A 17,869-nucleotide genomic window follows, 5' to 3' on the forward strand; every position below is an offset into this window, starting at 1 on the left:
ATTTGTGTTCAATTAGATTAAAGGATCTAAGAACAAACAAGAAATATAGGAGAGAGAAGTTAAACAAAAATATATTTGTTAATTTTTTTTGCTATTCCAATTCATATACTTGTCAAATCTTCTAGAATTTCATATCCAACATATTATTATGCTATCTTATTATATCCGGCATGCAGATACCTTAAAATCCAAACACTTTTCCTCTACAAGTTTTAATACCAGAAATATACATCAAGAATGATAAAGCTTAAAGAAATCTCAGAAACCATCTGATATTTATTCTGAAAATGAGAAAATTACACTGAAGGGACTTCCCCAAGGTCAAAAAGACTCTGCCTTCAAGTCCAATGTTATTTCTATAACACTATTACCTGAGACTGAATCAAAGGCCTTGTTTGTTCATATTTTCTCAAGAAAAAGGCTAGATTTCAAAGTAAGCGATAGAATGAACACAGAGGACTGTAGCATACACCGAAGACTTACTCAAAGGTGCTATCAATAGCTTTCCGAGTAAGAGAAGAGGAAAGAAGAAAAGCCAATGAGGTAATAAAGAGTTGACAGGAAAAAAAGCTTTTTCATTAGACCCAATCAATACTGTATTCCCCTATCACTTGGAGCTTTACCAAGGAAAGTAAAACCAGAGTGAGTATGTTCCCTCAAGGGTATTTAATACTAAAATGACTTGTTGGTTTCAACTGTAAATGTAAGGACCAGGCATGGTTGAATTTGAAATCAATGGCAAAGGTTATTTATCATTAACCCAATGTTAAGAAACCAAAGCCATTCAAAATAGAAATGGGCCCTTTCTCACATTGGTACACCACTCATTTTCCCTGGGTTTCTGGGGTAAAGACATCAATTAATATACAGATGCTCCCTCTTTGAGCATTCCCATAGAGCATTCCCTTCATAACTACTCACTCTGCTGAGAAAGAGAAAGATATACTGAGTGAAGCAGGGCTTGCAAGTGGAAGTTAGGTTGGGGAGGAAGGGAAGGCATGAGATTCTATTTATCTACTGGCTATAAGTCAAATGAAATGGATTCATGATATTTTGGTACTTTAATATCAAATGCAAGTAAATGAATATTAGCCTCATACACTAATTCCTTTTCTTGCTCAGCATGTTCATATTTGGGCAGAAATTCCCTGGGAGCTTGACTAGTACTGATGCCGTGGGCAGAATTCATTTCATTTTAAAGAGCTATTTCTGACCACCTACTATGTAGAAAGCATGGAAATGATAGAATCCTTTTCCTCCGGGAACTCACACTCCAAAGGCAGAGACATGCACTTATACACTAATTACAACACAAAACAGACTGAACTGCAGAGAATATGGTTACAAAGCCAAATGGAGCCTAGGGCAGGCAGTGATTTATTCTACTTGGGAGGATCTGAGAAGATCTGGCAGAAGAGACTGGAGTTGAGCTGGGCTTCGAACAATGCGCAGGCAGGACTGCAGCAGGGTGATTAAATGAGGGGCTTTGTCTGGGTAAGTCAAACTAGGTGTGGCGGTTAAGGGCCTTCCTGGTGGAAACAACTGCAAACTAAAGGAAGTGAAATGGAGAGATGCAGTAAATGTCCTATGAATGTCAACAAGGCTGGGGTGGCTAGAGCGTTGGTTAGAGAAGGGGTGGAGGAAAAAAAAAACTTCATTGTGCAGCCTATTCATGTTGATAATATATCTTAAAACAGCCTGCTCCCAGCCAGGCCTTAAATGCATACATGTATTTTTAAAAGACAGACTGTGGCTAATTTTTTTTAAACAAAGGAATTATTGTTTTTCTTGAAATATAGACATTAAAAGAGAAACTTTCCAAAAGAACACAGCAAAACTACAACTTGGGACATAGTAAAACAAATCTGGCCAGAGTTAGCAAATCTTAATTATATACTGCCCCACAGGAAAAAAACAGGGACTACCTCATTCTTGCTGTATCCTGTTCCCAAGCACACGACAAACAAATATTTGATAAATGTCTGGCAATATTAACTTGACTACAGATATTTAAAGGGGACTACCCACATTTCAATTGCTCAAGACCAAAAATGGATGAATAGATCTTGCTACCAGCATCTCACAATGTCCCAGGAGAGACAGCTGTGGCGTAGCAGTAAGGCATTGGCTTATGCTAAGTTCCAGTGCTTGCTCTCCTTTCCCAGTGGGATAATCTAACTTACACCTTGTCTCAGTTCCTCAGTTCCCCCTCCAGAAGGTAAGTGTTTATAATGAGCCCTGAGTTTTCCAATTCAAACCCACCACACATTAAGTTGTATATCCCACTAGGTGGACCTTTCAAGGCTGAGGTCACAGATATTCATTCTCAAGTGCATATATGCAATGGCATGAGGCAAAGTCTTAAAGTGCCAATTCTAACAGGAATTTTTAGTAAAAATTGTAGGCATTGTCTGCATTCAAATAATGAATCAAGGAGCATGAAGCTTGCTGCTCTCCAGCCTCACCAGCCTCCCCCACCGGCTCCATGGAAACAAGCTTCAGACTGAAAGTGGTTGCCGAGCTTGAGAAAGAGAGTGGGCAGGAGTGTGGTTTAGGTGCAAGTAACAAGAAGGCCAAGGAACCTCCATATTTTTTAAATATTATTTTTATTATTGATTTCAAAGAGGAAGGGAGAGGGTGAGAGAGATAGAAACATCAATGATGACAGAGAATCCTTGATCAGCTGCCTCCGGCACACCCAACACTGGGGATCGAGCCTGAAACCCAGACATGTGCCCTGACCAGAATCAAACTGTGACCTCCTGGTTCATAAGTTGAGCCACACCAGCCAGTTGGAATCTCCAACTTCAGGTTCCCAACCAAGACAGTGGACCCATTAACAGAACTATATTAATGGAACTCTAATTATAGAAGCCCAATAGTAACCCAGAAATGCAGCTTATGAACACCTCAAAGAAGGGAATTTTTTGTAAACGCTAGGAAAAGCATTATTTTAAAGTGACTCTCTTCTTTGGTGCTGCTTTCCTCGTGACCTGTAGGTAAAGAGAAAGGAGTCTGCAGACCTCTCAGGATACCATAGCTGCAGAATGTGGAGGCAGCCCAGCTAAGATGCTGCCAATTACTTGGCTGAGCAAAAGCTGTGGAGAATAATGGTTCAGCCCTGGGACCTGTTGGGGAAAGACAGGTTCAGCAAGGAGGCAAACAGGAACCCTCTCTACTGTTCCAGAAGAGAAGGTAAATCTTCTCCAAGCTCCAATGGGATATCTCACAGAAAGAGGACTGTAGAGGAAACGTGTTTCTTCAATGTAACTTCCTTTCCTAAAATTCTGAGCTTCTAGAGTCTCTAGGCCATCACCTCTTATACTAATTGCCCACCTCCTCATGGCTATGCTCCGGTTGCAAAAAATCCATGGCAGTCTTCCTTTAAAGCAATAAAACATGACAACACCACAGCTTTAACTCTCTCCACAGTAACTTACATTTCCTTGGAATTGGAGATTTTTCTTATTTGCCATCAGTTTATATTAATTTCTCATACACTAACCAACCTTTTTTTCTGTTCTAGCCTCTTAAGGTGATTTTGGGTGGCTATCCTTTCTTAAAGTCTTCTCCCCAACATAACATCACAAGTGGAATGAATATTATATGGACAACTCATCTAGAGCTATTTATCTCAAAACAGAATCTGACACTTATTCTAACCAGGAAATTTGAATAAGGTTCCCTGCTTTTAGTACTTATTTAAATTTTATCCCAGGTTTTTAATTATTTGAGGGGTATTAGCTGATTGTAGGGCACTGTGAAGGAAATCAGGGTCATCTTTTGAATTCCCAAATTAAAATATAACATTTATATCACTAGTAGCAATAACAATATATATTCTAGACATTATTAGTTATTTTCCTTGTATAATAACTTGAACAATCTCATAGTTTTTCTCTCCTGAATCTCTTTGACACTTTGTGTTAATCCCTTTTTTATTTTAGGCTTAAAAATGTCTAAAACACTAAAGCATGTTGGATTTAATTACTAATCCTTGAAGGAAGAGAATAGACCTAAATTGAGGTCAAAAGAAATAAGACTGATATATTAGACAAAGACATGTTTAATAGTACATTGCAGGTCATTAAACCATGGAATACAATTGGGAACATCCTAAACAGCAGACTTGGAAAAAATGTTATACTTCCTTTGTAAGTAGGAAGCAGGAAGCAGATGAGTATTTCATGTCTCTCGTCATGAGTGTGTCTCCTGGGAGAGGGGGCTATTTTATTGACTTTTCATGCTAAGAAGGCCCTTCGATATCCTTTAATATAGTTTTCCTGTTTTTCATAGAAAGAAACTGAGGTCCATTTTCCAGTGCTGGCAGAGTATAAAAACAAGCAGATTAGGAAAAACAAGCCTGAGTTCAAACCCAGAATCTACTTTGAACTAGTCTCATGAACTTGAGAAGCTCTTGGGAAGCTCCAGGCTTGCTAGACCTCAGCATCCTCACATGAAAACTGGAGACACTAACTTACTAGTAAGAATCCTCTTCCTCTTGCTGTAAAAGGATGATTCACTGAGTCGGCTTGTCATTTACTCATTTATTTACCAGTGATGGAGGACCTGCAGTGACACAAGCAGGATGCTAAGCACAGAGAATCTAGTGAGAAACAGGGCACAGGTCCTGTCCTTAGGAACCAGCATGATAGTTAGGAAGATGAGGCACACAGGCATATCACATAGGTGTTCAGGTTTTGGACACCATTAAACACTTGAAAGATTTAACAATAAGCAAAAGGAAGGAATCATCATTATAACTAAAATTGGTGTACACAGTTTCTAGGCCTCATGAATGTGTTCCTTGCATCATAAATAATTATTCCATTCATTAAAGGCATTAATAAATGGAATCATTATTTTTTTATAATACATATTTTTATTGATTTCAGAGAGGAAGGGAGACGGAGAGAGACAGAAACATTAATGATGAGAGAGAATCATTGAGAGGCTGCCACCTGCCCACCCCCTACTGGGGATCAAGCCAGCAATCTGAGGATGTGTCCTGATCTGGAATTGAACAGTGACCTCCTGGTTCAAGGGTCGATGCTCAACCACTGAGCAACACCAGCTGGGCAGAATCATTATTTTTGGTATATGAGCTACAACATATGAAATGCTATTTATGTCAATTATATCTTAATAAAAATTATAAGCCAATTAAATGTTAACTGTAATATCATGTTTTAATGAAACAAAATGTCTTATTTTCCAAAACAAGAAAAAAATGAGTGAAAAGCAATTTATATGTTTGTAAGTCTCTGACAATAGAAATCAACTAGATTCTCAAGTCTGCTTCTGTATTTAATCTCCTGCTATACTTTGTTTTGGTTTAAGTATGAAAATGTAACCTGATATATGGTTGAAAAAGGAGGGAAATTAGAATAGCCCTTTTAGATTGTGGGTATATCATAGGGTCTCTGGAAATTCCAATAAATACTTAGAATGAGTAAAAAATAATTATTATTATTATTAAAAGTTATTATTATTAAAAGTTATTATTATTAAAAGTTATTATGAAAATAGTTTTGACCTTGTGGACACACTGAAAGGTTTGCAAGTTGCCCCCAGAACCTCTGTACCACACTTTGAGAACTGCTTACCCAGACTGTTGCCCCCAAGCTTTTTGATTCCCTTGCTTTTATTAGAGCTCCCTTGCAACCCATTCTCCGGTCCAAAGCCATAGCATTTATTTAAAAATCCAAGTCACATTATATCATCCCCCTACTTCTAACTCTTCTTTGAATCCTAGATTAAAATTTGAAATCCCTCCAAAGGATTTTAAGCTCCTGCACAACTATGCCCTTGGCAATCTTTCCAACGTCACCTGTGCCCCTTGCTCTCATTATTCAAGCTGTCCTTCAATTTCCTCAAAAGCACTGAACTCTTTCTCACCTTGATCTTCATGCAAGTTGTTCTCTCTGCCTTGAACATTCTTCCATCCTCTTTGCTTACATCATCCTTCAGAACTCAGTTTAAATAATTTCCTCATGTGATTGATAAGAAGTATATATAGATTTGGTCTTCATCCCTGTTCCTGGCACTGAGCTCCTAAAACCCTTGGAATTTCCTAAGTGATGACAGTGGTAGGATGTCTTTATTATATTAATTAGGTGATTTTTGGACCAAAACTAAGGATAGGGGCTAGTTGCCAGGAGAACCAAGTGATGAAAAGGTTGGAATTTCAGTCCACCCCACAGCTCAAGGAAGAGGCACTGGAGGTTGAATCAGTTACCAGTGGCCAGTGATTCAATCATGCTTATGTAATGAAGCCTCCATAGAAACCCAAAAAGGACAAGTTCAAAGAGCTTCCTGGTTGGTGAGTACTAAGAGATCTGTGGAGAGTAGGGCTCCTGGAGGGGCATGGAAGCTCCACACCTTACCCCCATACCTTGCCCAAAGCATCGCTTCTACCTGGCTCTTCCTGAGTTATATTCATTTATTGTAAAGGAATGATCTAGCAAGTGAAATGCTTCTCTGAGTTCTGTGAGCCAATCTAGCAAATTACCTGAACCTGAGGAGGGATTCATGGGAACCTCTAATTTATAACCACTGGGTCAGAAGTAGAGGCAACAACCTGAACTTGCAACTAGCTTCTGAAGTTTAAGGAGATGGTCCAATTCATAGTTAGTTAGAACACAGGTGACAGCCTAGACTTGGGAAAGGTGTCTGATTGGGGCAGGGGGAGTTGCCTTGTGGGACTGAGCCTTGAACCTATGGAATCTGACACTATCTTCATTGTAAGACTCACAGCTGGTGTCTGAGTAGTTCTGTTGGTGTGGGAACTGCCCCACCCCTCCTCCATTGGAATTGGGTATTAGATAACCTTTTACTCAGAGGGACATTTTCTCACTAAATGCTAGAAATATCTTCATTTTAGAAACCAGCAAACTGAGGCTCAGAGATATTAAGAAGCTTGTCTAATGTTCTTACAAATACTATTTCCAAAATTTGAATTCAGATTCCACACCAAAGTCCATGTATTTAATTGCTCTAGTACACTGTCACTTAAACAGAAATTAAAAAAAAAAATTAAATGCTACAGAGCTCTCCTGACCCTGGGATTAACCTCTTTACTTTAAAAAACATCTGAGGTCATTGTTTATGTTCACAGTCAAGAAAGTCTGCCCCTCTGGACCCAAGTCTCACAACAAGTGCTTAGGTGCCCCAAGTGGCACCTCTTGATAGCTCTAAGGCCTCTGGCATGCAGAGAGAGACTTGTCAGCCAGGTGCTTGGCACCAGCACATAACAACATAGCCTCAGTGCTGTTTCTTCAGTTCTGGCCTGAAGACTTTGATGAGTCTCCTCTTCCCCCCTCCTCCCCACTTGAGACACCCTCTGGAGGCTCTAGATCAGACACACAGCAAAGCAAATGTGTCATCACACTCCACAATTCCTTGAACTCTTCACTGGATTCCCCCCAACAACAATTTCCGTTGTGAAACAAGTGAGATCTTCAGATTCAGCCTTCTTACTAAAGGTGGTGGAAGATAAAGACAGATGACCCGCAGTGTGGGGGCTGGGTGTCATGGCACAGCTTAGCCAGTTCCTGACTCCTTGAACCTGAAACAAGTCTTTCTGCCACTTAGCTGAGTTTTCTCATTTCAAAGATGGGACAAAGGATCAGTGGATCACTATACAGTGCTGTATTATAGAATTGTACACTTAAAACTCATAATCTTATTAACCAATTTCATCCCAATAAATTTAATTTTAAAAAGAAATGAGTAAAATATAAATAAAAATTCAAAACAAACAAAAATATAAAATATAAAAGGCACAAAAAACTGTGAAGAAACTGTACATCCTGATGTCATTCAGTAGTCAGTTGTTATAGTTGTTATATTTAGGAGCTATTATTTTTTTTTTATTTTTTTTTAGGATTTTTTTTTTATTTTTTATTTTTTTTTTTATTGCTTAAAGTATTACAAAGGGTATTACATATGTATCCATTTTATCCCCCCGCCCTAGACAGTCCCCTAGCCTCCCCTATCACCCAGTGTCTTATGTCCATTGGTTATGCTTATATGCATGCATACAAGTCCTTTAGTTGATCTCTTACCCCACTACCTCCTGCCCCCCAACCCTCCCCGGCCTTCCTGCTGCAGTTTGACAATCTGTTTGAGGCAGCTCTGCCTCTGTATCTATTATTGTTCAAAAGTTTATAATGGTCTCTATTGTAGGAGCTATTATTATACATGATTAATTTTCAGATATTTTGCACCCAAGGCTCCTCCTCAGAGACTCTTAGGAGGTGGCCTCAGAATCAGAGCCCTTTAGATGAGGCGCATCTTCCTTTTGGGCAACAAGTAAAGCTCTGCAGTGTGACTGGTAAGCTGTGAATGGAACCCCAAAATGCAGTATATTACAGGGGTCCCCTATGTTTAATGAGTCTGTCTTTCAGAGTCTTCATCAAATATAGGGTGTCAAAAAATGTATACACACTTTAACAGCTGATAACTCACTTAATTTTCACTCCTTCTCAGGTTGAAATGATTTGAAATAATGGGTGAGAGCAGACGTAGCTTTGAACAAGGAAAATTTATCCTAAAGTGCCGCTAAACTTTTCTTTATTGGGATACATAAAAGAGAAAGTTTATGGTACAAAACTAAACTGGCAACAGCCAAAGAATTGAGGGTGCACAAATACCGAACGAAATGATTCTTGATGTTTGCTATTGCATTGCTTCCCGTATCAGCAGTGCTTGGATCAGAATGGTCATCAGTTTGAAAACAGGCATTGACAAAATAAATTATTCAATTCTGTAGATTATTTTAAATTTTGAAAATGAACTGTATGCTAATAAACACTGACCTTATAATCATTCAAAGTGTGTATATATTTTGGGGGACACCTTCTATATTATAATTCCAGAAGGAAAATATATATAGCAAATATATATTCTGTTGAAGCACTCAAGAAAGAGATAAGAAAAAAAATCACTATTAACAAATTTTCCTAACCACATCAACATTGTATATAATATCTGTGCATAAATATGTTCTCACCTAGAACAAAAGCAAAGTGGTGTGATCCTAGTAAGCCCAGTATTTTTTTAAATATAATCTTATGACACAAAGCTTTCATTTCTAAAGGTCTTACAAGAATATTCCTCTTGCTTCTTCAAATACAAAGACTGCCTCATTTCCAGCAAATTGTTTTTCTATTTCTGTTCAAGAATATCAACTTCATTAAAACTTTAAAGACTTAATCCTGAGTTATGGTTTGATGAGATCTTTGTGGGATCAGAGAAAAGAAAAAAAGGGGGGGGGGAGAGAGGTGGAGAGACCACAGTACCTGCTATTTTATAGTGTTCTTACAATGGAAACATAATTTGTTGATGAAGATGCACTACTGTAGAAAAAAGGATTTAAAAATACATGCAAAACATCATTTTAAACCCTAGAGTGGGTTTCTGAAGAGAAAAGTGTGGTTTTTGTTGTTATTTTTAAACAGACAGCAAGACAAATATTTAATTATACTGACTTTGTAGTTCAGACAGGAGTCACACTTTTAAAAGAGAAAATGCAATAAAAGTGCTTGCTACTCATGTAAAATATCACTTGTCATATGAATCTATTCTTGATGTGTATATGAGCCAAAATTATTTCAAGTTATAAAAATCTAATTTATATTCCATAAATAACATGAGTAAGCATCATTTCCCCATTTTCATCAGTTTTCTTCTTGAAGTTTCGATTTTCTATCTAAAAAAAGGATGTATTTGATAGTAAAAAGTTGAATGAGTGTGCTATTAAATACTATACATTTACCAATACAAGTTGGAATAATACTAAAATATTTTGCGTACCCATAATTTTATTACAGTAGAAACAAAAACTCAGAAAAAATAGACAATGAAAAGCAATAAAATTATAATATATTCTTGGATTTATTGCATCCACTCAGTGTAAATATACTACACCATCTATATTTATATGTATTTTTTAAATCCTCACCTAAGGATATGCTTACTGATTTTTATTTTTTTTTTGAGAAGAGAAGGGGGTGGGCAGAAAAGACAAAGAGAGAAACTTTGATGTGAGAGAGAAGCATGGACAGGTTGTCTTCAGTACATGCGCCAATTAGGAACAAACCCACAACCTAGGTAAGTGCCCTGACAGGGAATCAAACCTGCGACCTTTTGGTGTCTGGGATAACGTTCCAACCCACTTAGACACACCAGCCAGGGCAATATACTATATCACTTTTAAAAAGGGAGGAGCATATAAAGCCAAATACTTCATTTATGAAAAATATGTAATTTACTTAGCCAATGAATTTTCTGATTGCTGAGTTTTTTAATGCTCTAATTTGAGGGGAGAAATTAAATTTTATAGGAAAATAATAAAAACACAAAATCACTTCAAATACACAGATTTCGGTTTGTCTAGTTACTCTGTACTTTCCAGAAAGGCATTCATTTGAAAAATGAAAGAGTGACACTGGATGACCTCCATCCAAGGTTCATGGCAGCGCCAACATTCAGAGGTTCTATCAACACCCTTCTTTTCATTGTGAGTGCTAGCCATTATCTGTAGTAACTTCTCAGTCAAAACAAATACTTTGAAGTCAATCATTTGTATTTCTATTCAAAAGTAAAATAAATATAGGAAACAAATAAGCTATGTAATTCACATGGAAGCACTAATAGGCGAGATATAGCAAATTAAGTAGTATCAACATTTAAGAAAATATTCTAGCTGGCTTGGCTTATACAGGTATTTCACACATACATAATGACTCAAACAATGACCATTGCATGCTTCTTCCTATATTGGAAAGTGAACAAAGAGAAATGTTCTAAAGGCTTTTTTATGGTTCAATGACCTCAGCCAACTTGCCAGCTTACAGTCTTCAACATTTCATTTTGAAAGAGCTACAGCCCACACAATGCCTAGGGAGCTAACTATTCCTATGCTGGATGTATGTCTTCACTATTGGATTCACTTCTATAATGCATGCTAGCTATAGGATGGTCATTTTAGAACCCAATTGCCTGACTTAACCTATGTCTCCCTCTACAAGTAACCTCCTCTATCCCACCCTTTTCCTGTTCTAATTACAAAATAATAATGATAATACCCTGGTCAGTGCTGCTCAGTTAGTTGGGCATCCCTTGCACAGAAAGATGACCAGTTTGATTCCTGGTCAGGGCTAGATCCCTGAAAGGGGGCTTGCAAGGGGCAGCTGATTGATGTTGCACTCTCATAGCTATGTTTCTCTCTCTCTCTCTCTCTCTCTCTCTCTCTCTCTCTCTCTCTCAAAAAAATCTATTAAAAAGTAAAAACAACAATATTAACAGAACAACAATTCCTAATGGTAAAAAAAAAAATACACAAAATTATTCCCATCCTTTGAGAGAGGACACCTAGTTCTTCATCTTACTTTTTTCCTGTGTTGTGTTGCAAAGAGCACAGGCAAGAAAAATCAATTTGATCTAGTTCTAGTCCCAATTTTGCCACAGTATAGCTGTGTAAGCTTGTATAAACCACCAACTCTGACTCTAGGATTTCTCATATAAGCAAGAGTTTTGCTACACAATCCCAGGGTAAGCCATCACATTGTGCTCCAGGGATGACATCCACCAAGTATCTGATGTGAACCATGGCCCTGTAACTGTGTGATGTGAGGTCCACCCTGCCAGTCCTCATCACATTTTCATTCTGCAACATCATGATTCTGAAAGCTGAGACCTTCACCGTGTAATTTCAGTACTCCCCCTGCATTTATCAAGTTTCAATATTGGACATATCAAACTCGGTGAGCTATGACAAGAGACTGAGAGACACTGAATGTGTCAGACCTGAAATCAGATATACAACTGTGGCCTTTCCCATTCAATACTTAGCTCAGTTTCACTGTCTCAGCCTCAATCCCTGGAAAGTCTGGGCAATGGAATGTGACCACGGGACCACTGGTGATTCAATTTGAAGTTCACAAGGATATGGGTTAGTGAGTTCAAGAATAACTTAAATATTAACTGAACATAATATCAAAGTCCTTATAAAACAGGTGCTCTCAAGTAGTTTTTCTTTCTGGTGGTTAGCAACTTCCTCCCAATCCAGTTAAAGAATCCTCTCTGAAATTGAGATGTGGAAGGTGCTATCTCCCTATAAATAGTCTCATGCCCTGTTACCTGAATCATGGTTGCTGCCAGCAAATCAGAAGATCATTATTTGGCTTTTTTAGTAAAGATGATAGCACACCATTGTCTTCCCAGAAAGCTTTCTGGTAACGCACACTCACATTCTTCTAAGCTAAGCTGCAGCAAACGAAGTTCCTGGTGTACAGATACATGCATGTCATCCTTGCATTGGGCCTGTCTTAACAGGTATTGTCATCTCTCTGCAAGATTATTACTGTGACACTTTTGCTAAAGGAAGTCACCAGTCAGGATCTTCTCTGCCAAGATGTATGCTAAGTAGATGAAAAAGAGGAGCAGATTAAATGAACACTGAAGAAAAAATTAAACTCAGCAATTCCCTCAAATTCTCTATTTTCTAATGAGATGCTAAGAAAAGGGCCACAGGAAGCAATTTCCCTATGCAAAAGTCAGCCATGCAAACAGCTCACCTGCAGATCAACTTCAACAAAGATGAGGTGAGTTTACTTTATCCATTCATACATACAATCCACCTGTCATTTTTATTAGCTAGTTTTGAACTGAGGAGGCTGAGTAGGATCTATTCACAAATATCGTGTAATTGTCCTAACTACAGTGCACAACATACTTCAGAGACGGAGACATAAGAATCACATTGAATTCAGAGGCTTGAAGTTCCTTGTAGACTACATAAGCCCTGAGAGAAGATGGCCCCCAAAGGATCACTGCACAATACCAGGGAGTTTATTTTCCCCTAATGCAAATTACTCGCTGTGCAGAGGCAACCCTGGTTTTTGCATAAAGCTTCAACTTATGAAATTAATTGGATGCAAAATAACAGAGACTTTAGTAGCTCCTGCCTTGGGATCATAATGATTTGGTTTACTCCTGAAATTTACTATTTTATCAACATCACAGAATAAGAAAAGGAGCCCACTACAAAGAAAATAATGTCATGACAATCTAATGGAAGAATGAGATGAGATGGCTTCTTCACAAGACTTAATCCCAAATTTCTAAATTAATTGTTAAATCCCAACTGTCTAAACTTTCCAGGCATTTTCCTCACCCCAATTGAACCTGGCCCATATGCCTCATTCCTGGAACCCAGGAGAACATCACGGAGTTGCAAAGATCCAACGTAAACGAGTCCACTAATCACAGAATGGAAGCTTTCTTTCTGGGCAGCACTTCCTTTCAGTCACCCACAGTATGGACAGAATATGTGCAGATTATAAATGACCCAGCAGGCCACACCCAGAGGACCAAAAAAGTCTGGTGGAGGCACAGACCTGGGCAATTCTGCTTTTATTCTCTCAAGCTGGGACCAATCACTCTGAAACTCCAGGGATCCAATTTCCCTTTGTAAACAGACACACATTATGGACCAGCCATTAGAATTAAGGGCCAAATAAGAGAATCAGCCTCAGAAAGGCCTGCCAAGGAAATCTCTAAGTCTAAAGTTTTCTTTCCCCTCCCTGCGACCAAACTGCAGATACTATGTTTCCCCCTTACTGTCGCAAAAGTAAGTGTGAGTGTACAAACAATGGGAGTAACAGGGCAGGAAAGTTCATGAGCAGAGTCCTTGGAAACCATGAGAGTAGCTGGCGGTAGAGCATAGGGAAAGCAGGTCTATGTGAAAGGGCATGTGGGAAAATGGGGAGGTGAGACATTGACAGGAAGATCTGAATGGCGCAGTATCATGTGTTGCTGGAGAAAGAGTTAGAAAAAGAATAAATTTAAGCTTGTCTGATGTCTACTAAGGGTCTATTATGAGTCATAAATATGCTAAGTAGGATGAGATATAGGGATAAAGGGCTTATTTATACTTAGGTTCTCAGTAGGTAATATAAGTGATGGATGGATGGATGGATGGATGGATGGATGGATGGATGGATGAATGGATGGAGAAAAAATGAATGAGGAGGTATGCTGAAGGATTCTACAGGCTACATGTGCAGAACTCTCATCCTAGGCAAACCACAGGTACAGCAAGGTATAAGGTGTTTCTCCAAATATGGGACAAGAAGCTGTTAATTGAAAGAGGGTGACAGATGTCTGAAAATTAAGAAAGAAGGGGGGCCAGAATGGAAGGGAATACTGGTTCCCTTCCCAGCCTGTTCCCAGGTGTTTTGCGGAAGGGGAGGAGGGTGTCAGCCTCTGGGGAGCCTATTGTCGGGGTTTCTACTGACCTGGTCTCCGCCTCACTGGCCTCTTGCGGCCGCTGCAGAAGCGCACTTTGCTGAATACCCCGAGGACGTGCCTTTCGCACAAGGAGCGCCCGTCTTTGCTGGGGCTGGAGCGGCGCTTGGAGGCCGACACCCGGTCGCTGTTGGACTCCCTGGCTTGTCGCTTCTGCCGGATCAGGGAGCTGGCTATAGCCGCAGCCATAGCGGCTCAGTGAGGGACACCGGCCCTGGGCTCCACTGCGCCCTCAGGATTGCTCTCCGGGGGCTAGGGCAGGACCTCGGGGCCTGGAGGCGCGGGAGGCAGTGCTAACGTTTGAAAAGGCTGCAGTTCCGAAAACCCGCGCCCACAAGCTTTATCAGAGTCTGGCGGCAGCGCCAAAACGTGTGAGAATCCAGATGTAAACTTCCCCCAACAGCTGGCGGAGGGGGCGGGGGCGGGGCGCTCCCAGGCCTTCCTGCTAACTAGACTCGTGCGCCCCGAGCGATCAGAGTCCAAGGGGCTCTGGGGAGTTGGTCACCCCGCCTTCAGAGTACCCAGTGGAAGGGAAGAAAGATGTGCGAAACAACCAGCCGTGCCCCTGTTGCAGAGGCGCAAGCGTTGCAAGGTGTCCAAAGTATTATCTACACAGACATCAGACAAAACCCGGTTAGAAAGCAGGGTCTGGCCCAGCCACGGAGGCTTGCCCCCGTGGACAATACTTAAAAAGTGAATAAAACGTTCCTTTCGAGAACAAGCCACCAACCGCAAGAGAGAAGGCGAGCAAGGCAGCAATTTAACTCCCTGCGGCCCGCAGTTCTGGAGATGAGGAGGTCCTTCCCGGCGGGGTGAGGTCTGAGAACTGCATGGCTCCAGCCGCCTTTCTCACATTCGGAGAGGCGCGCAGTGGGAGCCGTGAGCAGGAGGCAGGGCAGGGGCTCGGGGAGGGGGCAGCTAGGAACCTCTGCGGTGAGCGGACTCCCCGCCAGCCAGCAGCGCTGCAAAGAGGGCAGGAGGCTGGGGCGGAGGGAGGGAAAGAGGGGTTGGGGAGGAAGGAGAGAGAGGGAGGGAGGGAGGGAGGGAGATCCTCGAGGGCTAGGCACTCCTCAGGGAGCAACCCGCGGGAGCGGGGATACCGGGGTCCCGAGACCGGGTGCTCTTTCTTTTCCGCTGGCTTTCTGGCAGGAAACGGGCACAGTCGGTGAGTATTTAGGGAATCCTAAATCTGGAATGACTCAGTCGTTGGAATAAGCCCCCTCAAAAGGCAGCGATGCTGAAGGTGTCCTCTCCAGCGGGCGCCCACACGCCTTTAACTGGAGCTCCCCGCCATGGTCCTCCCGCAGGCAGCAGAGCCGGTCTCGGCACAGACTCAGACTCGGAGGGAGCAGAGGAAGGAGGAGGTGCCCGGGCGGGCGAGCTGGATCAGGTCATCTCCGCCAGGCCGGCCCCAGGTTCGCACCCCCGGCAATCGATGGCTCCCAGGCAGCAGATCCGATGGGGATTACCGGCGGACAGGAGGCTGATCGCTCAGTCAGCGGGGCCCATCCCGGCTGAGGAAGGAAGTAACCGGTGCGCTGTGATCACCCGCGTGTCCGCTCCGGTGGGGCGGGGGCTGGCTGCCGGCGACCTGGGCTCTAGGTGGCTGCGGCTCCGGGCCGAGCTGCCCACCATGGTCTAGCGCCAGGGGCGCAGGCGGGGCCCTTGGGCCATCTGGGGCCACTGCGGGAGGCGGCGGAGCGTCCAACAGGGTCCTGAGGCCGGACGCAGACTCTGGGGCCCCACCGGCCAGGAGGCAGGCGAGGGCTGCTGCCAACTCGCCCAACTTGCGCGGGTAGCCGCTCAGAGCCTTGGGCTAGGGAGCTTCCTTCGTTGGGGACCCAGGCCCCGGAGGGGGCTCTCAGGGTGGATTCTCATTCATGAGCTGGGGCTCTGGGCACCGGGAGCTGAAACAGCTCCCGTGCGCTCTCACCGCCTCCCAGTGAGCTCTGCTTGCTGGGCTAGAGCACTATCTCCGTGCAGGGACGGAAACTCCATGCAGGGACGACTGCTGATGAGACATGAGACGGGACCAAAAGCGGTGGCGGTGGGAGTACCTCCGGCGCTGCTTGTCCACCCGCCAGAAGGCTCCAGAGCGCCCAGGTGGGGCCAGGTGGGGGACGGGCTCCAGGAGCGCAGAAAGAGCCAGCCGGGTGCTCAGGTCCTCCTCCTCCTCTGCCTTGCGCCCTCTGCTCCCAGACTCCCTTCTCTCCTTCCTGTCACCCCTCTCTACCTTCTCTGTCTTCTGTCTCTCCCCTTTTCTCCTCTCTACGCAATCCTACGTGATTGAGGTTTGGATGAGAAATCCTCAGGCAGAGCAAGGTAACTGCAGCTTGGGTCGGCTCTGTCCGGTCCCTCCCCCAAGAGAAAACACCACCCCATGCCCTTTGGAGGACTCTGAGTGTGCAGGGAAGGGGTTAAGGGTGTGGGAGCTGAAAGAAGGCAGTGCTCTCTCCAATAATCCGGAGCAGGTAGAATTCTGTTTTTCTTGGGCCCCCAGGTTGGGCCCCATGTTTAGCTCATCCTGGAATAGGAAAAGGGTTTTCCCTTCCTTTGAACCAGATTTCTTGGTTCTATCTGTAAAGTTGTGAAACACGCTCACTCCCTAGAATGAGGAACCCAGTGAGCACCCTGCACAAGGGAGGATGGAGGTAAGGTGAGAGGGTGACTGTGGACAAGGGCAGTCAGCAAGCAGCTTTGGAGAGCAATCAATCGGGTCTCTAGGAGTGCTTGTGGGGACTGCTGGATATTACAGAAAACTCAGCAGCAGAGATCATGCCACCCAAGTTAAAGTGCAGCATGCCAGATTGTGGAAATGCAAAAGGAGTCATCGCCTTCCATTCATGCCAAGGTCTCAAAGTGGCTATCAGTTCCATTTACGTTCTCTCTTCAACTTATCTTCAGATATCCCTAATGCCTCCCCTTAGACACCTGGCTAAGTGTCAAAGGTAGTGCCCCGAGATTAAATGGGTGATTTCCAAGCAGAAACAGGTGTATGTTGGAACCAACCTAGTAGAAGGCAAGGAAAATGCAGGCCCTGGAAGCTACTGGAAATGTATGTGGGACCAGGAGAGGCTCCAGGAACTCTCTTCTCTGCCTGTGGTCACAAACCTGTGGACCTACCAGAAATTCACCTAGGCAGTGAGAAGGACTGAGGTTTGTACAGTGTTTAGACCAGGCACTACTATGTCAAACAACCCTACTGTGTCTGGGGGCGTCTGGACCTTTCATGCTACCTCTGGCATAACACAGGCAGATGGGGTTATGGGGCAGACAGCTGGAAGGAAGATTCCATAGCAAGATGTCCGAGAGGGGGGAATCCCAACTGTCAGTGGGCAGCAGAGATCCCCTGCAGTAGTTTAGTGTGGCTGAATTAGGACAGAGAACTTGGCATTTTAACATTACAGAAAAAAATGTGTGAATACATTTTTAATAGTACATCTGGGTGGGGCAAGGGGGCTCATCATTTTAAATTAATACTTTCAGCAATAAAGATAAATTAATAAGATCGAAGTAGCACTGGACCAAATAGGCAAATGTTCACATTCCACAGATA

The 17,869-nt window shown here is 42.5% G+C and overlaps 1 protein-coding gene across 6 annotated transcripts in view; it reads right to left on the reverse strand.

Annotated features, from left to right (window-relative positions):
- The window catches only part of FGF12 (fibroblast growth factor 12), a 538,919-nt gene that overhangs the window by 254,985 nt on the left and 266,065 nt on the right, over positions 1 to 17,869 (reverse strand). Inside the window, exon 1 of one of the 6 annotated variants that reach the window (XM_059687388.1) lies at positions 14,304 to 16,298. The exons of the other annotated variants lie outside the window; for them this stretch is intronic. Coding sequence (XP_059543371.1) covers positions 14,304 to 14,502 — 199 coding nt within the window. The 5' untranslated portion in view covers positions 14,503 to 16,298. Of the gene's footprint in view, positions 1 to 14,303; positions 16,299 to 17,869 lie in introns of those variants that run through there. 6 annotated transcript variants of the gene reach the window in all.

Source organism: Myotis daubentonii, chromosome 3 (genome assembly GCF_963259705.1).
Source record: "Myotis daubentonii chromosome 3, mMyoDau2.1, whole genome shotgun sequence".
Classification (NCBI taxonomy): domain Eukaryota; kingdom Metazoa; phylum Chordata; class Mammalia; order Chiroptera; family Vespertilionidae; genus Myotis; species Myotis daubentonii.